This window comes from Orcinus orca, chromosome 1, assembly GCF_937001465.1.
Source record: "Orcinus orca chromosome 1, mOrcOrc1.1, whole genome shotgun sequence".
Classification (NCBI taxonomy): Eukaryota; Metazoa; Chordata; class Mammalia; order Artiodactyla; family Delphinidae; genus Orcinus; species Orcinus orca.
Window position 1 is genome coordinate 3,200,421 of NC_064559.1, and position 22,257 is coordinate 3,222,677.

General features: G+C 37.3%; 1 protein-coding gene across 1 annotated transcript in view; it reads left to right on the plus strand.

Annotated features, from left to right (window-relative positions):
* Window positions 1–22,257, plus strand: part of KMO (kynurenine 3-monooxygenase) — a 54,872-nt gene that overhangs the window by 23,871 nt on the left and 8,744 nt on the right. The window contains 7 exon segments of the mRNA XM_004283487.4: window positions 56–145; window positions 6,459–6,507; window positions 10,220–10,307; window positions 11,702–11,867; window positions 14,696–14,767; window positions 15,691–15,812; window positions 17,372–17,519. Coding sequence (XP_004283535.2) covers window positions 56–145; window positions 6,459–6,507; window positions 10,220–10,307; window positions 11,702–11,867; window positions 14,696–14,767; window positions 15,691–15,812; window positions 17,372–17,519 — 735 coding nt within the window.

A 22,257-nucleotide genomic window follows, 5' to 3' on the forward strand; every position in this document is an offset into this window, starting at 1 on the left:
TTTGCATGATGCCACATTATGGAAATTGAAATTGATATTTCTGATTTTATTTCAGATTGTATCCCAAGGTATCCCCATGAGAGCAAGAATGATTCACTCTCTTTCAGGAAAAAAGTCTGCAATTCCCTATGGGACAAAGTCACAGGTAGGTTTAACTGGAGATACTTTTCTTGTAAAATGGTAATAACTGAGTCTAATGTCTGGAACCTGCTACTTTCTTGTTGGCCCTGCCTTTCTTCTCTAACCCTATCTTTGACATTGCTTGCCTGTTTAGAATGCAAGAACATATACTAGTTAATTCATATGAGATGCTTAGAAAGGGCCCAGTCCCTAATAACCATTCAATAATGGTTATTATTGTTATTGCTATTAGGCTGTTTTATGCCTCTATGCTTCACTCATACTGGCCTGGGATGCCCTTTCCCTCCCATCTCCTTTCAACTAGATAGAGATTACCATGTATTTATTGTTAAGCATACTATGCAAGAACAACACTATGCAAACTTAAGTTTTATGATGCTATTGCCTCCCCCTGACTCTCTTGCCTCTAATTATTATTATTCTAGTTGTAATAGTTATAATGGAATTTATAGAATGAACTGGAAATGCTTTCAGCATTGTATAATTTCTCAAACAGAGGCCAGATGATGATGTAGTGTTTAAGAAAGAAAATCCATTATCCTACTTTGTGTTTTTCTTCTTATCTTTGAAATAGCAATGTACAGAGTTGGGCAAAGTATTTTTATCTGATTACACTTTCTTTCTATGTTTATTTCTTTGAGAGAGAGAATGAATGTACCATAAATCTATCAACCATAGAAAAACCCCAGCTTACTCTATCCAGCAATGCCTCATTTTGCAGAGCCCAAGTGAGGTTCATATTCTTCTGAGTCTCTGATCCTCTGCAGAGCGTCCCTTGTAGGTAGATCAGCACTTCTCAGACTCACCTGGGATCTTGTTAAAATACACAGTCTGATTCTGTAGGGCTGGGGTGGAGGCTGAGTTTCTGCAAACCAAATTCACCCAGGTGGTGTCCATGCTACAGGTCCACAGACCACACTTTGGGTAGCAAGAAATAAAGCACATATGCTCATGGGAGTAAGGTCTTTGTGGATCTTGTGCTGATTAAAGAAGCTGAAGCACCTCATACTCATTAGGGTGGCTACTATCAAAAAATAAGTGTTGGTGAGGGTGTGGAAAAATAGGAACCTTGTACCCTGTGGGGGAGAATGTAAATTGGTGCATCTACTGTGGAAAACAGTGTGGTGGTTCCTCAAAAAATTAAAAATAGAACTACCGTATGATTCAGCAATTCCACTTCTAGGTATATATTCAAAAGAACTGAAAGCAGGGTCTGGCAGAGATATTTGAACACCCATGATCATAGCAGCATTATTCTCAGTAGTCAACAAGTAAAAGCAACCAAAATGTCCATTGATGGATGGATAAACAAAATGTGGTATATACTAATGTGAGATAATAGAAAAAATACATACAGGTCTCTGCACTGGTTCCTGACATAGGGCTCCTAAAACCCTTGTAATCTTCTAAGTGATAAAACACTAGGAGCATCTTTTGTTCTAATATTTGGTCTTTGGTTCCTTACACAGAGTTTCTAAATCCCTTGGAATTTCCTGGGTGACAGCAGTGTCTTTCCAGGTAACTCTGGATGGACTCCTGGATGGGGGCTGGTCACCAGAAAGACCAACTCATGATTAGAAGCTTGGAACTTTCAGACACAACCCCCATTCTCCAGAGCGGGGAGAGGGGCTGGAAATGGAGTTAATTATCCATCATGCCTACATGATAAAGCCTCCATAAAAATCCCAAAAGTATGGGGTCCAGAGAGCTTCCAGTTTCATGAAGACATGGAGGTACTGGGAGAGTGGCACACCCAGAGATAGCAAATACATACTTTATCCTATGCATCTCTTCCATCTAGATGTTCATCTGTATCCTTTATCATATTCTTTTATAATAAACTGGTAAATGTAAGTAACCTGTTTCCCTGAATTCTGTGAGCCACTCTAGCAAATTGATTGAACTTGAAGAGGGGATCATGGCAACTTCTGATTTATAGCTGATTAGTCAGAAGCACAGGTGACAAACTGCATTTGCAATTGGCGCGTGAAGAAGAGGAATGGTCTTGTAGGGCTGAGCTTTTAACCTGTGGAATCTGACGCCATCTCCAAGTTAGTAGTGTCAGAATAAACTATAGGGTGCCCAGCTGGAGTTGCAGAGAATTGCTGGTTTGAGGAAAACTCCCACATGTATATGGTGTCAGAAATGTGGTGTGTGTGGTAATAGTATGAGAGTAAAGGAGAGACACATGGAAGAGGTGTAGGTTTTCTATACAACATAAAAAGGAATACCATTCAGCCTTCAAAAAGAAGGAAGTTCTGATATTCTACAACATAGATAAAACTTAGATAAACTAAGCTAAATAAGCCAGTCACAAAATGTTAAGTACTATATAATTCTGCTTATGTAAGGTATCTAGAGTAGTCATATTCATAGAAAGAGAAAGTAGAATGGTGGTTGACAGGGCCTGGAGGAAGGGAGGAATGGGGAGCTATTATTTAATGGGGACAGAGTTTCAGGTTTACAAGATGAAGAGTTCTGTGGATGGATGGTTCTGATAGTAGCGCAACAATGTAAATGTATTTAATGCCATCGAACTGTATATTTAAAAATGGTTAAGATGGTAAATTTTGTGTGCGTTTAAAAAGTAATTGAAGGGCTTCCCTGGTGGCGCAGTGGTTGAGAGTCCGCCTGCCGATACAGGGGACACGGGTTCGTGCCCCCGTCCGGGAAGGTCCCACATGCCGCGGAGTGGCTGGGCCCGTGAGCCATGGCTGCTGAGCCTGCGCGTCCGGAGCCTGTGCTCCGCAACAGGAGAGGCCACAGCAGTGAGAGGCCCGCGTACCGCAAAAAAAAAAAGTAATTGAAAAGTAAAACATCCCAACGACTAAATGGGAATGAGGGGGTAGTGGGGAAGGACTAAAATTTTCTATTTAATGACTTTTTAGAAATAATAACCTGCTTATTTTGGCATTATGAAAACCTAGGTACAGAATCTTAATACATGAGCCTGGCAGGGGAAGGAAGGGAAAGAAAGTCCACTGACCATCCATAGTCAGATAAATGTCTTCAGATAATTAATATGTCCTGTTTAATTGGCCCCAAATTGAGCTTGGTGCTATAAGAAAGAAAAGAATTGCCTCTTCTTGATAGGCAAGTAAGATTTACACATGCAAGTCAAGTATAAACTATACTAACTAAATGTATCTTTTCTGGAAGCAATAATTGTCCTCCTGTGCTATGCTAGCCATGCCCTGTGCTAGTTGCTGAGCAACAGGAGAGGAGCTTGCAACCTGGGGAGGACAGATAGTAATCAAGTTCTTGTGAAAAGAACTCACCCGAGTGATGGCAGGCGCACTCAGCTATATGGTTCAGAGAGGGAGGAAAGCTTTCATTTTCAGAGAAGAGAAGGTGAGGCTTGAAACAGACATTTTGTTTAAATCTTAGATTGGCAGCGAAATAGCACTGTTCCAATCAAATGACAGTCTATCTATGGAGGGACGTTGGGTGAGACCAAATTTCTAAACAATGTAAATTTTTAAGTGTCACGTGTGTCCAGTGATGAGAAAACTTGCAAAGAATCTCACAGCAATCAGCAGCTTTAGATGCATTGACTCCAACCACCTTGGAGAAAGAAACAGGCTGCATGATCACATGAGGTCAGCAGCAAGGGAGAAACAAGACAGGTTTCCTTACAGACAACAGCCAGCGAGCATGGTGTAGGAGGCCCTCAGAGGAGTGCTGGTAGTACTGCTGAGTTGCACTGTTTCTTTTTGCTAAAATGAGAGCGACTCGTAATAGTCATCCCACCTTTCTCTTGGATTAACATTGTGCTGAGGAGGTCCAATTCAGCATATCCATCCCTTCCCCAGAGATTGAACCAATAAAGTATGAATAGGTCAAGGAGTAAGATATGGTTCAAAAATAACAGGGAAGCTAGATGAAAAGAGTGACTTGGACTTGAGGCTAAAATTGATTTCCTTACCCTCACAGAGAGAGAAGAGAGAGAGAGAGAGAGAGAGAGAGAGAGAGAGAGAGAGAGAGAGGAGCAGTTTTATCACCAATGACTCCCCAGGAAGTTGAAAGTGTTGGTGGGAGTTCTCATTTCAGGGCCTTCAATATGGAAGGAGGAAATGATCCTTCCCCATCAATCTTGCCATTTCTCAATTCTTAACAATTGAGTTAATGCTAAATTTATAGCTTTGCATCACTGTCTTTATACTGGAGTCGAACATGGGGTCTCCTTATCTTTTAAGAACTATATAAAATTGCTTTGAATTGGTCGATTCCACAGACTGTGGAAGTGCAAAGCCATCCCCATGACCCCAGGATTCCTTCAAATGCTCAGGGAGCCTACCTACTGTCCTATGGACTTCTTGGTGTCCACTCCCTCTCCTCTAGTATTGGCTGTGTACCATGATGGCCACACATGAAACTCACCATTTTCACCATTTTCCATACAGAAAGCACTCATTCAAAATACACATGAATATGCTGAAGACTTGGGGGTCATGGAAGGTCCACCTTGCACAGGACACAGCAAACAATTTATAAATTTCTAGTGTGTACAGTTTGACCTCTGAAATCCTTTCTATACCCCCTTCTCTGAGCCTCCCTCCCCCAGCTGTTATTTCTCTGCCCTTTCTCCCTTGTGGTGACTGTCTTACTGGTTCCTCCCATTTCCCTCCCCAGTTGCCAAATATCAAAATACTCTCCAATATACAGAGCGGGTCAGAGTTCCTCCAATTCTTCTTGCTAAACTCCTATACCCAAAATATAGAAATGGTGCCCCCTTACTAGAACATTCTCATTTGAAGGCTTTCAGGACTAGAATGTAAACATTTTTTCCTAGCATATTTGAAAAAGTCAGCACTGCAACTATTGTCTTACGAATCTCCAAAGGAGATTATCCTACTTATTTTAGGTTTGGTTACAAGGGCCACTTTATAGCTCTTGACTTGTTTGTTCTTATTCTTACTTATTCTTCAAAAGATAAGCCTTTTAGAATATGTATTGGAGAAGTGAAGCTTGATGTGAGTGACTCTAACTTTTGGTTATAATAAGATACTGCTCAAAGATATGGAGTAGATTAGACCGGGACTCTCCCTGGCCTTCCTGCAGGACCGACATGTCTGTTGGTTCCCAGATTATTAGTTCCCAGATTATCTCAACTAAGCCTGAAAGGAATCAAGTGTAAGGGAAAGAATATTTTCCTCACATTAATAAGCCTTTATAATTTGAATGTTTCCTAATATACTTTGAATAACAAGTGTGGTTTCTATGGAAATGCAATGATTAATAATGTAGAAGACTCGAAAACAACCATGAGGCAGAGAATGAAGACATCCCTGTTAATTTTAATTTATAGCAAAGACACAGGAAGCTCCTCCTCAGTCACTGCTTCTGTATCATGACCAAGTTATTTTTACACCATGTATAGATTTAGCTGTTAATTTTAAATGCCTATATTTGAATGAGGTGAAGATTAATAAATTACCATATTTGTGTTAAATGTTGTAATGTCCCATAATTTGGAAAATTATATGCTTTAAAATTTTAAAGCAATAGACTTGCCCTGAATTGCAAGACTGCATTATGACTTTCATGAGCTCTAGATAGGCACTTTTGCCTTTGTGAGACCCTTTCTCTATAAAACAATAAATATTGAAAATTAGATTGTATGAGTGCATTGATATAAAGATTATATTAATCTTGAATATAATCCAGACTGGATTCATTCTTATATATACTCATTATATTTATTTTTCTTCTGATTTTAAAATAAACTAAAATTAAAATATTTTCATGAATCCCTGAAAATATCATGGGCCCTATGCACTGTTCTGACCGTGTCTCATGGAACAGTTGGCCCTATGAAGTCAGAAACAACCAACACATGTCCCAGCTGGGTTCCACCTATTCCCAGCAACCCTCACCCCACCACAACCACACCACACACACACACAGCCTTTCACACCGAAATGAAGGCTTTCAAAGTAGTTTCTTTGGGAAATAGTACATTTATTCTAGTAGTGCTGTCATTTCTGAAGTTTTTTACACAGCTCGATTTAGAGACCTAAGATGAATATATGAGATTTATGTTTGATTGTTAAAACTATCTTAGTGAAACTAATGTTTTTGCTACCAGAAAAAGGTTTGTTTTTTATAGTATCGAACCTAAGTTTAAACGTGAACATTGTATAACATGTATTTGATTAAAGTGTTTATAGAAAAAAATTACTTAGTTAAATGGTTATAAAACTGAGCTTGCAACCTTCTGCTAAATGATTAATATTTCCTATTGCTGAGTGAATAAAATAGAAGCATATTTGTCCATTCTTCAGAAACAAACAGTATCTATTATATTTTTCTTGCAGTATATTCTTTCTATAAGCAGAGAAAATCTAAACAAGGATCTATTGACTGGTAAGTCCAGTGCTTTATTCACCAGTTGTCACTTTCTGTAAAGCACATGAGACTAATGATTGTCACATGATTTACTGAGATTTGTTTACTATTCCTTTTTGGGGGGGTTATTAAGAGCAAGACTATGTACAATACAAAGTGTTTCTTTAAAAGTAGAGGGCTTCCCTGGTGGCACAGTGGTTGAGAGTCTGCCTGCCGATGGAGGGGACACAGGTTCGTGCCCCGGTCCGCGAAGATCCCACATGCCGCCGAGCGTCTAGGCCCGTGAGCCATGGACGCTGAGCCTGCGCGTCCGGAGCCTGTGCTCTACAACGGGAGAGGCCACAACAGTGAGAGGCCCGCGTACCGCAAAAAAAAAAAAAAAAAAAGTAGTGGTGATGCATCTTCCAGCATCTCTTTTTCATTTTATCAGTGGTCTAAATAAAAATCATTTGTTCAGCGTGTATTGAATTCCTATTGTTTTCTAGGCACTGGATTGAATGAGTGCTCACTCCTCAGTGAAGAACTCATGGTCTAGTGGAACAACAGATATACAGATGTAACAATTTTCAAAGAGACAATTAGATTTTCTTATCAGAAAGATGAAAAGCAATAGTGTGAAGGCTGATAGAGGGCTGCAGATTTTAGAGTATTATGATAATCCCTGTGTGCAAAAACAAGGCCCTGGACTAAAGCTATAGCCAGGTGGTTGGGGGGAGGTATAGATTCAAGATATTTGTAGGAGACAAAACAGATTCAGGGTTTAGGAGGTTGAGAAAGAGGAAGGGGTGTATAAGCCTGAAGATGCTCATGTAACTAAAAAGACCTACCTATTAATTGAAAAGTCCCTGGATTGCAAATTAAATTTGTAGCTTGGATAATCAATCCAATCACATTCCATGTAGCCCTTTATCATAGTTTTTTCTCTTCTTCAGCATTTGTACTAAACAGATTCATTCCATGCAAAGCATGCCATTAGTATTTCTACTTTCTTTTAAATCAATCAATCCCTCAATGCGTTCCAGCAGCCTTGGATTTTTGGAGAGCAGAGGTTCCAATGATTTATCTGTGTTTCTCCTCAGTCCCCTACCCAGGGTGAGTTTGCAACATATCTGTTGAATTGAATTCAACTGGGAGGAGGAGTGATAGGGAAGGTCACTCTAGTTGATTCACCAGGTACTTAAGATATAGGGCTTAGTATTCTTATTTCTACTTCTTTACTTGTAGTTGTAAGACTGACTTTTGGATGAGTAGATAGGTGGGGGTGAGCTAGGTTGCTTGATATATTCATGTTGATCTTAAGAAAAGAAACTACAAAACAGATTTTTGAAAAAGTAGCATAGTGGACCTAAGATAATCTCTTAAGAGTATCCTATGAATTTATTGATAAAAATAATAGACAATATTCACTGATGCACCAGGCACTATGTTAATTGCTTTATATTGCATCAATTTGTATAACCCTCCAAACAACTCTGTGAAGTGGGAATTATTTTTACCTCAGTTTTATAGATGGTAAAGGAGGCTTGGAGAGCTCCACAGAGCAGCAGATTACACTGCTAATAAGTAGTAGAATCTGGATTTGAACTTGAGTTTGTCTATTCCGAAGTCCATGCTTTTAACTATTATGGTCACTGCCTCCAGTATTATATATAATATATGAAACACCTGCTAATAATAAGGAGATCCAATCTTGCATGCTCCCCTGTTTTTCATTAGGGGTGCACTGCACAGCATGCAATTTCATAAATGACATAAATATGTTGATAAAAAGAATGCTGAATCTCTTGACTCCTAAAGTTTGTTTGACATATAAAGTTCTTTTACACAGCTCTTATTCCTTTACATGGCATCAGATGTGTGAGCCACCCATTCCACAGATAAATGCTCATTCCTTCTAATAGAAGAGCCTCACCTCTGAAAGTACTGTAACTAAGTCACTTCCCTGAATCAGCTTTTCATGTAGGATTGTTTCATAGTTTACTATTTGGTGGGTTATTAATAATTGTTAAGTAAAACAAACAGAAAAAGTATATGTGGTCAGGTAAATTTAATAAACCCTGCATCAACTTAGTTTTAAAAGTCTTTTCTTACAGTACTTCTCAGGGCCTTTATTCTACTAGTCTGCAGTGTGGATTTTCTAGAGCAATGCTGTCTAAGATGTGACCACAAATGCCAGCCACATGTATAATTTAAAACTTTATATTAACCACATTAGAAAACCTAAAAAGAAATAGGTGAAATTAATTTTAATAGTATATTTAACCTAATATATCCAAAATATTATCATTTCAATGTACAATCAATGTAAGAAAGCTACTCATGAGACATTTTATTCTTTTTATTTTTTGGTACTAAGTTGTCAAAACCCAGTGGGTACATCACATCTCCATTCAGACCAGCTGCATTTCAAGCACTCTAGAGCAACATATATCTGGGGACCAGGACAGCACAGCCAGGAGGGTCAAAGTATGAGCATTTCTCTAATGACTGACCACAGAACAATTATTTTGGGGAGCATATCACAGGACTAGTGTTCCATGGAAAATTCTTTGGGATGTATTACTATACATCTAATTTGAAAATAAAATAAAATTTAATTTACAAAAAGGTTGATTCCACAAACACATTTTGTGTTTGTATTGATAAAAGACACCCATAGTGGTTCAGGTAAACTCTGACTTCTCCAAGTTATTTGTCAAAAGGTTTCTTAAACATAGATCAGTCTTAGGCTTATCTCAGATTTCAATATTCTAAAGCTTCTAATCCCATGTCCAAGAATCTTAAAGTCTTCAGACCCCAAATCAAACTCAAGCAAAGCAGAACAAAAAAAAGACAAAACCTGAGATGAAAAGGAGAGATAAGTACAGAAGTCAGACTTCTGGATTATTTTTCCTAATTTTTTTACTTTGTATGATCTCAGGCAAATTGTCTTTCCCTCCAGGATCTTGGTTATTCCATTTATAAGATGAAGAGTTTTGAAATAAATCATCTCTGAGGTCTATTCCAGCTCTAACACCTGCATTCTGATTTGTAGCTTTAAGAACAATAAATAACCACTAATTATAGATCTCCTGCCCATGAGAACTAATAGGAACAAAAATAAATTTACTACTATGATAAGAACATAATTAATAATTCAGAAAACGAAATACACTATAGATTGTTAGCAGGCAAAGAAAGCACTAAAATAATTTGATTCTACTTATTAAGTTTCAAATCTTCTTACTCATTTTCCCCTAACTGTTGCAGTGTTTGATTACAAAAAGAATTAGTATCAATAATCTATATTTATGACAAATTGAGCTAGAAGTCTAGAGGACTTGCTAAAAAGAAATATAAAGTCAGACATAGTATGAGAAAGGAAGTTTGATTGAATATTTCCGATCACAAATTAAGCCTTAAATTGGGGAAAACTTTTAAAATATGTGATGACAGCTTCTTTCCTAGGGTGCCAACAATTACAGTGATATAAGAATTTGCATAATGGAATTAGTTTTTTTTTTTTTGAGATGAGGATAGTTGATTTTTATTTATCTCTTTTGCTACCAAATTATCCTGGAACATTTGCCAAATAGTTGTCAAATTACCTTTTAACTAACTCATTTTTACATTGGTAAGAATAAGTATCTCTATCACACTGTTCTCAGAAAATGATTAATATTTCAATTTGCTTAAGTGAAATAAGAATTGGAATTTCATTTCTATTAGTTGTCTTTCTTTGTTTCCTCAGCTGTTGAGAAATATCCCAATGCAAAAGTGCACTTTGGCCACAGGCTGTTGAAATGTAATCCTGAGGAAGGAACGATCACAGTGCTTGGGTAATCACCGGTTAGCCTTTTGACTTCAGAGGTGAAGGGTTGACGTGGAGAATTGTACCTGTAAACTTTGTTCTCTGACTCTTTTGAAAGAATTAAATGATAACTAACAGGGTAATTCAAATAGTTTCTAGAATCAAGTAATTTTATATTGAAAATAGGTCTTAGATGCCTTCTGAATACTAGCACCAGTGATTCTTCCTGATTCTACACTAGTACACTAGTAACCATACTCTGCTTCAAACACTCTCCTCCCTTGAAACAGATGACCCTCCGCTGCCCTGTCTCCTCCCCTCTTTCTGAATACTGTTTGTCTGCCTCCCCTTGGCCAACTCCATTTCCTCTAGAGTTCTAAACCTCATATCCCACTCGTGGGATATGTCATGGATTCACAGTTCATTCAACAACTACTTGTAAATTCACATTTCTATGATTAACATCTCCAGGCCAGGCCTTTTTCTTCATTCTCAATCCTTATTTCAATCTTAATCAATATTAATTTCCCATTAAACACCTTCACAACTACTTGCCATAATCTCAAACACATCTAAAACCTTGATCCTCTATTTGTCACCAAGCATCTCCCATTCCTGACTTCCCTAGTACTATTACCCAAATAATTAAAATCATCCTTGATGTAGCCCTTTCCATATTTTCTCCCACTAGACCTATAAACATGCACCAATCATTCATACTTTCTGTTTGCCTCAGAGCCTATGTCTTCCTTCTTCCTGAGCACCACAATCCTTGGGCTCTCATCCCCACACATGCAGGCTACTACAGTCACCTTGTCCCCATTTCTTTCCCGTCTGCACTCTGGCTCCACTGCAATGTTTCCACTCCTAAGTAAGTTATCTTAAATTACTACTCTTTATACACCATCTCCCCAATGGAAAAAAATTGTTTTCTCCCATTTGCCAGAATAATGTATTTAAACCTTTTGTCTTAACATTCATTCTCTTCTCCTCCCTTCCCAATTGTATTCTTTTCTTAAATTCATCTTCTGATCCCCTCTGTTCAAAACAAATGTGTTGCTCCTAGAAGATTCTGGTCACATCCCTGTGGTTGTTCATACATTCCCTCCATTTGAAACACTTTGCTTTCTTTTCAAGGTTCTCTTCCTTCATGCAGGGAACTCAACTCTTAGTCATGCTTCTGTGGCCTAGCATGTCTTTGTTAATCAGTATGGTTGTGTGTTATCCTCATTCTCATAAGCAAACCCATGACTGGGACAATTGTTATCTTCATTTTATAGCTATCCACTCAAAGCTCTAAATCAGATAGGTAAAAGTGAGTAGTGGCTCCATTAAGTCACTACTTTTTATACCCAATAGAGGTACTTCATCATTTTCACCACTAGGCTTTTTTTTTTTTTGATGATTTATTTTATTTTTCAGACATGAGAACGTTGCCAAAGATGTCACCTGTGACCTCATTGTAGGATGTGATGGAGCCTATTCCACTGTCAGAACTCACCTCATGAAGAAACCCCGCTTTGATTACAGTCAACAATACATTCCTCATGGGTTCATGGAATTGACTATTCCACCTAAGAATGGGGATGTAAGTCCTTTCCCTTTCTTTTCTTCTTTCTACAACTCTCCTCCTCCCCCTGCCCCATATTAGTATAGAAGCATATTCTAGTGCAGTTGTTCTCATAGCATATCTTGATCAAGGCCACAAGTATTTTGTAATTAATAATAAATTGGATGTACAGGTATCTCTTTAATAATATCACTCTCACTCCCTTACCTTTTGATATGTTTTCTTGAATGGAAGAAAGGAGAGGAATTACAACTACCTTATTGGAAACACACAGGGGATTTGTCTTACACAATAATATCATTTTTCTATTATCTCTTGGGAGAAAAAAATTGGGTTGGGAATCAACTATGTATACTGACAATCCAGAGTTCTTATACTCATGATTAAATGCAAAAGTTATTAAATAAAGTGAACAGCAAGTTGTTTCAAAGAGATTTGCATTGCATGTTTCTCATTCCCTCCTTCCCATGTTAAACCGTATGTGGCCGGAGGGAAATATGTAGTATGTATATTGTGTATTGTCATAAACAAATAAATGTAGGAATTTAATAAGGAAAATTAAAACACCAACAGAAGCAATGAGGATCTTGGCTTATCAGTAATGAAAAGTAAACAGCATTAGTTAAATACTTGATTTGCATATAAAACATATATTTTTAAGGTACTGATTTAATCTATACTATTTGAAATTCAGACATCTATGAAATAGTTTGTCAGTGTGGGATAGTGGTATTATATACCACTTATATACTAAACTATCAGCCAGTCAAATCCATATTTTAACATTTCGTTGTCTTTCTATTTCTTCCTCCTGGTTAAACATGGATTTACTAATTCTTCAATGATATTTTATGGTCTTCAGGTGGGTCATATTCTAATGGCCCAGGATCTGATAATTCTGGATTATAGGATTCTGTTGAAAAATTGTCCCCAGTTTGAGTAGGATCATGCCTACTAGTGTAGATTTAAGATAGCCATTTATTTACAAGGTGTTCCTATTTAATAGTAATGATTGGTGGTTTATAGAAAGTTTTTACTCTTTTAAGAAGTGCTGTTTTGACATAGTAATGTGACCAGACATGGGAATATTTTGACATGGCCCAAAAACAATTCTATGAAACTTTTTCTCCACTTCTTTCTTTCTTCCTTCCTTTCTTTTCTTTTTCCTTTTCTTCCTTCCTTTTTTCTTTTTCTAATGTAGCAGACATTTTCACTCCATCTCTGACAGGTGGAGTAGGAGGGAGAGATTGGATGAGTGACAGAGTTGGGTGAATATTAAGGGAGTGCTTTTGGGAATTATGTGGGAGCTTATCTTAAAGCTGTTTTTGCACAGCAAGCAAACTGTCTCGCTTAGACTTTATGTGTGGAGGGACTTGTAGTAAGAAGACCCATGGGAATTATGACAAATCTGACCTTGGGACCGCTGTTGCATAAGGATATCTATTGAGAGCGTGACTTGGAATAAAGAACCTGAAAAGTTAAAGAGTTGTTTTCTAGGGTCATGAAATATGTATGAATATCAAAATGTTTTTGGTATCATATTTGCTTTATCAACACCATGTAGAATAGGTCAAAAGATAGCAAGAGGGAAGCAAGGAGGCTCACCTCATCCAGGCTGGTGTCCTATTACCAGTAAGGCACCATGCTCATTTGTTCCCCCTCCACGTTGCTCAGCGTGCTCACCCTCACCAGCAGCCACTGTCCTTCACCGCTATCTAATCTACCAATCCCTTGTTTCAGCCATCCCAGACCCACAATCCTCTTACCCGACCAGTTTTTATTTCCTAAACTTCTACCTAGGCACCAAATCATTTTGTCTCTCTACCACTTGAGTTGTTGTTAAAGAGAAGTTTTTGGGAGCTTTTCATATGTATATATCTTGCCTATTCAACTGCTTTGTGAGATCTTTGGTGTCAAAGTGTTATTCACTTATTCATCTCTTTGTCTGTGTATTGGGCTTTCTTTGGGGCTCTGGGGTTAAAAAAGCCGGGAAGAAGCAGTTTCATCTCCTAAGACACAAATAACTATAAAAAAGTGTGAAAATGTTAGCTAGGAGACTAAGATGTACTTTCTGTCATCTTTTTACTACCATAAGACATATACATGGTAGGTGCTCTCTAAACATTTATAGAAAATAATACAAACTTAAAATAGTTGGGAAATGGATGGCATATTCTTATATATGTAATACCCCTGGGAACCTCAGTGGTTTGGGTCACTTGGGTCTTTGGGTCAATTCATGTGCCCAAGCCATACATACCTACTCAGGTGGCTATTGCCCTGTAGTGGCTTTGCTAAAGAGGGAGCATTTCTCTCTATTACTTATGTTGTAGTAAACAAGCAATAAGAGGCTTGTTTGTAAAATTTTGTTTTGTCCATGAAATTTAAACTTAGGATCTTTCTGTTTATACAAATAAGTACCCAAATAAGGTAAAAAATAAAGTAGAAAAATATTACACATATATACACACATCCACAGCTTATGTGTGTATATAATATACATTTTATATATGTATGTATACATATTTGTGTATGTGTATATATGTGCGTGTGTCCGAAATAGAGGAGAGAGAGAAAATGAATATCTTACAGCATGTTCTCAAATCTTCAATTATACATGGTATCAAAAACTCACCTAAGCCTGAGTTTATAAAGACAGAATACAAAGTCTTTTCTAAGAAAACTTCTGCTTTACATAGCAATGGATGTGCACATCACCATGCATATGACACTGATTTAAATTGCTGTGGAAACAATTATAACATAAACAGAATCATCGTGTTTAATTTGTTAATGCAGATGTGCTACATTAATGCACTAATTATATATTCCTTTTTTCCCTGCAGTATGCCATGGAACCTAATTATCTACATATTTGGCCTAGAGATACCTTTATGATGATTGCACTTCCTAACATGGTAGTGTAAAATTTCTTATCAACTGTAATTTTGCATATATAATTAATGTTTTTCGTTACTTACTTTTATACTCTGTATGCATGAATGTAATCAACTTCATCATTGTTTAGTCTATTTAGTGATTATATCTGAAACTCTGGGGATACTGAGGAAAAACCTGAAGGAATCCAAACTATTTACTTTGGAGAGGATATTTAACATATATGAATGACTAATGGGGGTTTATGTGTGGTGGTACCTGACTGCCATCTTCCCCAAGACAACACAGGAAGAAATGGTCCCGAAATAAAGCCAAAGAGATTTAGGTTATATATTAGGAAGTATTTTTCATCCTTTAATATCTGTAGGACAACATTGGAAAAATCATTATCTCAAAAGAGCATGGCTGTTCTTTCATTAGAAAGAAACTTTTTTGCTATGTTAATATATAATATATACATATATATAGTTATTATTATCTATATTATCTATATAGATAATATAGACAGATATACTTATTGATATTTCTCTGGTTGGTCTTTTACTTTCTTTTTTTTTTTCTTCACTTATTAACAGTCCTAGGGTCTAATGCCTTAATATCATAACATCTTAAATGGAACAACAATAAAGAAAAAAAAGAGGAGAAATCAAATCCAACCAACCTATTAATAATCTAAGAAGTGTAATGTTTGCTTGGTGAAAATATCTTGAGTTTACAGTATAAAATTCTCCTGATAACCAAGAAGCTGGGGAGCACCTTGGGACTTGACGGAGCTTTTCCTTGGGAGTGAGGGAAGAAAGAGAGGCTGCCTTTCCTGTCTGCTTGGACATTCTTCCCAGAGGCCCCTGAGCCACAGCAAGCGGTCTGTGATTTAGGGGTCTGCCTTAGTGCCAGCATTGCCTGGCCCCCGATCTCTCTCACACTGTTCCTCTTCTTCTCACAGAACAAATCTTTCACGTGTACTTTGTTCATGCCCTTTGAAGAGTTTGAGAAACTGCAAACTAGTGGTGATGTGCTGAATTTCTTCCAGAAGTACTTTCCGGATTCTATCCCTCTAATTGGAAAGTAAGTCTCAAGATGTGCAATTGTGCCTTTTGCCCCACTGGTTTGAGTTATTCAAAGTTCAAATAAAGGCTAATGCACTTACTTCCGTTTTTGTTAAGCATGACTAATCATGCAGTGACCTGGACAGGAAGCCTAGATTACAGCAAAAGTCCAAGAAGATCTTGTGCTGTGAACAGGAATTCTGAAAAAATCCAGGCCAGGCCAGTTTCCCTGGGAAAGACAAATCACCAATGTCCCTGGACCTTCTATGTACCCTGAGCAGGCGCTCAGTCCCCTTAGGGCTTGTCTGTGCTTCCTTCTGCTGGTGGGAACACAAATCTATATCAAGGCAGAAATAGCTGGCAACCTCAAGTCTCAAGTCCACCAGTTGCTAGCTGTATAAGCTTTCCTATGTCTCATGCCCCTCACAGTAAAATGGTGATAATAGTAATACCTGCACCAAAGGGTTTTTGTGAGGAGTAAAGGGGATCATGCCTATAAATCATTCAGCACAGGGCCAGGCACATATAAAGTTCCCCCAAATTGATAGCTAATTGTATTAGCTGTCTGGATTATCAGTCTCAGCTCCTCTAGCCCATATCAACTTCCCCTTCATATGGACCTTGTCATTTGGTCTCACTCAGTGCCTCTCTCCCACTGTCACTCCGTCCTGGAATCCAGCTCACTTTCTATCTCCAGCGATGTCTTCATGGAGGCAGCACAATACTGCAGAAAGAGCAAGATTTTAATACTGCTCTTGTCCCTGACTTCCCTGAGTCTCAGATTTTTCATCATTAAAATAGACATCAGGTTACCTAACTTTTAGGGCTATTTTGAAAATTGAATGAGCTAATTATGTAAAAGGGATAGCCCACTGCCCACCCATAGCAAATCTATTAAAAATTGTCAGTTCTCATCCTTTCCTGCAGAAAAATTCAATTGCCTGTGTTGGCTTCTTCTCTGATTTTGAAGGGAAATCTCTGCACACCAAAATTTAGCCCTTAGCTACTTCAGAACTTGTTCTGTGGCTCTTTCTTGCCTCTCCAACTAGATTTAAGATCCTCTAGTGTATGTACTACTTCTCTACCTATAGCTTCCACAAAACCTCTGTAGATGCTTGAACAGATACTAGCTTGATTACAGTTGTTCATTTCCAAATACACATGGATTCACATTAACTTAATTTTGGTTTGTTGTGTGCTAATCAAATGCACAACTGCATCTCAAGTTTCTCCAAGGAAACCTAAAGCATTCCAACGTAGTTGAAAATTGTGTGATCTGTGTGCTTGATAATAAAATTTTCATGACATATAACACAGATAAATTTCAAGTTATTCAAATGCAGCTAAACTTGTTCTTTTTGGATGTGATTAAAACTGTTGCAAATTAAGAATATAAATAGAACAGTGGAATTTGGGAACTAGAAGAAACTTCAGTTCTCCCTCTCCTGTTTTCTTCCTGGCATTCTCACGTACTTTTCAATGAAATATTATGTTAACAAAGCCAGTAAATCTGAAAGAATTACACAATATTTAATACCCAGCTTAACATTTTTACATTTTTATTGTTTTCCTCTAAAGGCAAACCCTGGCACAAGATTTCTTTCTGTTGCCCGCCCAGCCCATGATATCTGTTAAGTGCTCTTCTTTTCACTTTAAATCACACTGTGTGTTGATGGGAGATGCAGCTCATGCCATAGTGCCCTTTTTTGGGCAGGGAATGAATGCGGTAAGTTCTTTTTCTGTAGGTAAGTCCCTTAAATTTCTCTGGGTCAGTCTCAACTAAAAAGTCTTAAATAAAAAATATGCTTAAAACTATCCTCACATAATCTCTGAGAAAACAGTCAACTCAAAAACCATACCAGCTATTTAACTAGATTGATCTCTAAATATAGTCAACTCTTGGATTACTTGATGCAGTAATTTACTGTATAAAAAAGCATAAGATAGTTTTCTGTTCAGTTAGAAAATGTATTGATGACTTGAAATTTGGAAACTTGACTATCAGCAATTCAAGACTTAACTTTTAAAGTGTATTTTTTCTAGAGATTATAATGTTAGTATCAAAAAAGAAAAATATCCCAAATTATCTTTTTTTTCCCTCTGCTTTTTCATTCCAAAAGAAAAGAAAACACAATTGACAGAGTTAAATAAAATGATGAAACAGACTAGATGTTGAATACTAGCTGCTTTCATGGAAATTTTACCATTCTGGCTAAAAAATATTTCAGAAAATGAATAGTGTTCAAATATTGAACATTAATTTTAAGGAATTCTAAAATAATTGTCTAGACAAACAATTATTTTATGTGCATGTGTGTTTGATTACTATTAGTTTTATAACCATAGTCTTATATTGTTTTGGTGAATGGGATATAGTCCAAGAATAAAGAGCTTATGAATCTAATCAATTATATTTTGAGCAAAGTAGTCAAAAACATTTTGTTTTACAAAAACATAACAAGAGAGGTGGGATCAAGTTGGCAGAGTGGGAGGACCCTGAGTTCACCTCCTCCCACGAACACATCAAAACTACAGCTACACATAGAGAAACTCACTGTGAACAACCTGAAGACTAGCAGAATAGCTCTTCTACAACCAAGGCTGTAAAGAAAGAACCACATGGAGTCTGGTAGGAGGGGAGGAGAATTGATCTAGTCAAGACACACACCCCTAGTGTGTGACCCAGAAGAGGAAGGGGCTATCACAGATTTGGGGATCCTCCCTGGGGAGCGAGGAGTTTGAGCCACATATTAGACACCCCAGGTCTGGGGTTCAAGGCCAGGAAAATGAGACTCCTTAGCTGTTTTGAAAACCAGTGTGGCTTACTAGGGGGCAGTAAGAAACTGATACTCTGCTCCTGAAGAGCATGTACACAGACTTGCTTGCTCCCAATCCCAGCATGGAGGCAGCAGACTGACAACTGCTGGTTGCTCTGGATGGCCTGCCAGGGCTGCCCCAGTGTACCCCACAACCTGCACTGGGCTCCTGCTCCAGCACCTCCTACTCTGGTGCTGTTCCCCACTAAGGTGGAGGCTGCTATTGCTAATGAGCATGCACACACCAGGGAAGAAATGCAACCAGCTCAGCAGTGTGGCTCCAACCCCTCCAGCCCCCACCCTGCCTCTAACCAAGGTGTGTACACATGGGCAAAAAGCAGAACCAGTTTAGAAGTGTGGCTCCAAGCCCTCAGGAACCTGGCCATGCCCCCAACCAAGGCAGAGATTGTCATCACACTCAGCAGAAACCCACCACCGTTGGGGCTTCTACTCCAGGCCCTGGGAGCCTCAAACCCTACCCCATAGGGCAGTGACTGCCACTGAGTCTAGGAGAAGCCCTGGCTGCACCTGAATCTGGCTCTAGCCCCTCTGAATCCAGCCCTATTTCCCACCAAAGTGGTGGCTGCCAGCATACCCTAGGGGAAAGTGTGGCCCATGCTCACTTCAGATGCAGCTCTCCCACCAAAGCCAGTGGGCACGTGCAGACTGAATAGGACATCATAGGACATGCCTTCAAGACCAGGACAGGTAACTTTCACGTAATTTCATAGAGACAAACATAGAAAGTTAAACAAAATGAGAAAATGGAGGAATATGTTTCAAACAAAAGAACAAAGTAAAACCCTTGAAAAATACCCTAATGAAATAGAGATAAATAATTAACTTAATAAAGGGTTAGAAGCGATGGTCATAAAGATGCTCACCAAACTTGGGAGTAGAATGAAAGCACTCATTGAAAACTTCAACAGAGATTTAGAAAATATAAGAAAAAACCAATCAGAGCTAAAGCATATAATAACTGAAATGAAAACTACACTAGGGGGATTCAACAGCAGATTAGGTGATATCGAAGAATGCATATGTGATCTGAAAGAAGGAATAGTGGAAATCACAAAATCAGAACAGCAAAAAGAAAAACAAATTCTTAAAAATGAGACCTCTGAGACAATCAAACATACTAACATTCACATTATAGGGGTCTCAGAATAAGAAGAGAGAGAAAGAGGTAGAAAATGTATTTGATGAAATTGTGAAAACTGAAAACTTACCTAACCTGAAGAAGGAAACAGATATCCAGGTACAGGAAACAAAAAGAGTTCCAAACAAGATGAACCCCAAAATACCCACACCAAGACAATGAAAATGGCAAAATTAAAGAAAGAATTTTAAAGGCAGCAAGAACAAAACAAAGAATCACAAACAAGGGAACGCCCATAGGCAATCATATTAGCTGATTTTTCAGTAGCAGCTTTGCAGGCCAGAAGGGAATGGAATGATATGTTTAAAGTGCTGAAAGGAAAAAACCTACAACTAAGAATACTTTACCCAGCAAGGTTATTGTTCAGAATTGAAGGAGAGATAGTTTCCCAGACAAGCAAAAAGTAAAAGAGTTTATCATTACTAAATCGACCTTACAAGAAATGTTAAAGTGTCTTCTTTAAGTAAAAAGGAAAAGGCTGTAACAAGAAATAAGAAAAATAAGAAGGGAAAAATCCCACTGGTAAAGGCAAATATATGGTAAGAGCTGTGGATCAACCACTTAAATAAGCTAGAACAAAGGTTAAAAGACAAAAACTGTAAAATCAAGTATAATTACAATAAACAGTTAAAGGATAGGCCTGAAAATGTAAAATATGACATAAAAAACACAAACCATGGGGGAGGAGTAAAAAAAGTAGGTCTTTTAGAATGTTTTTGAACTTAAATGTCTATCAGTTTAAAACAAGTAGGTATAGTTTAGGTCAACATATATGAACTCCATGGTAACCACAAATCAAAAACCTAGAATAGATACACAAAAATTAGAGAGATAGGAACACAAACATAACACTAAAGAAAATCATCAAACCACAAAGGAAGAGACTAAAAGAAAAAGAAAAGAACAAAGAAGAACTACCAGAAAAAAAATAATAAAATGGCAATAAGTACATACCTATTAATAACCACATTAAATGTCATTGGATTAAATGCTCCAGTCAAAAGACATAGGGTGGCTGATTGGATTAAAAAATAAGATCCATCTCTCTGCTGCCTACAAGAGACTCACTTCAGAGCTAAAGACACACACACAGATTGAAAGTGAGGGGATGGAAAAAGATATTCCATGCAAATAGAAACAAAAGGAAAGCTGGGTAGCAATACTCATATCAGACAAATTAAATTTTAAAACAAAGTCTATAATAAAAGAAAAAGAAGGACATTATATAATGATAAAGGGGTCAATACAGGAAGAGGATATAAAAACTGTAAACATATATGCATCGAATATAGGAGTACTTAAATATATAAAGTGAATATTGACAGACATAAAGGGAGAAATTGACAGTAATACAATAATAGTAGAGGACTTTAACACTCTATTTGCCTTAATGGATAAATCATCCAGACAGAAAATCTAAAAGGAAACAGTGGCCTTAAATGACACATTAGACCAGGTGGACTTAATTGTTATTTACAGGATGGCAAAAGCAGTTTTAAAAGGGAAGTTTATAGCATTTCAGGCCTACCTCAAGAAAATAGAAAAGTCTCAAGTAAACAACCTATCTTATCTGAAGAAATTAGAAAAAGAAGAAAAAACAAAGCCCAAAGTCAGCAGAAGGAAGGAAATAATAAAGATCAGAGTAGAAATAAATAAAATAGAGAACCCACTCAAAAAAAAAAAAAAATAGAAAAGATCAATGAAATCAAGGGCTGGTTTTTTAAAAAGATAAACAAAAAACAGATAAACCTTTACCCAAGCTCACTAAGAAAAAAAGAGAGAGGATCCAAATAAACAAAATAATAAATGAAAGAGGAGAAGATATAACCATTATCACAGAAAAACAAACAATCATAGGAGAATACTATGAATATGCCAACAAACTGGACAACCTGAGAGAAACAGATAGATTTCTAGAAACATACAATCTTCCAAGACTGAATCAGGAGGAAATAGATAATCTGAACTGACTGATTATTAGTATTGAAACTAAGTTAATAATCAAAAACACTCAACAAACAAAACCAGGACTAAGAAATTCCCAGATGAATTCTGCCAAACATTTTCCAAAAATTGAAGAGGAGGGAACACTCCCAAATTCATTCTGAGTTCAGCATTACCCTGATACCAACATATACAAAGACACTACAAAAAAATAAAAGAATATTACAGACCAATTTTTCTGATGAATATAGATATAAAAATTCTCAACAAAATATTAGCAAATAAATTTAACAATAAATTAAAAGAATCATAAACTATGATAAACTGGGATTAATCCCTGCAGTACAAGTATGGTTCAATATCTGCAAATCAACCAGTGTGATAAATCACATTATCAAAACAAAAGATAAAAATCACATGACCATCTCAATAGATGTAGAAAAGGCATTTGACAAAATTCAACATCCATTCTGATAAAAACTCTGAACAAAATTTGTACAGAGGGGACATATCTCAACATAATAAAGGTCATTTATGACAAACCC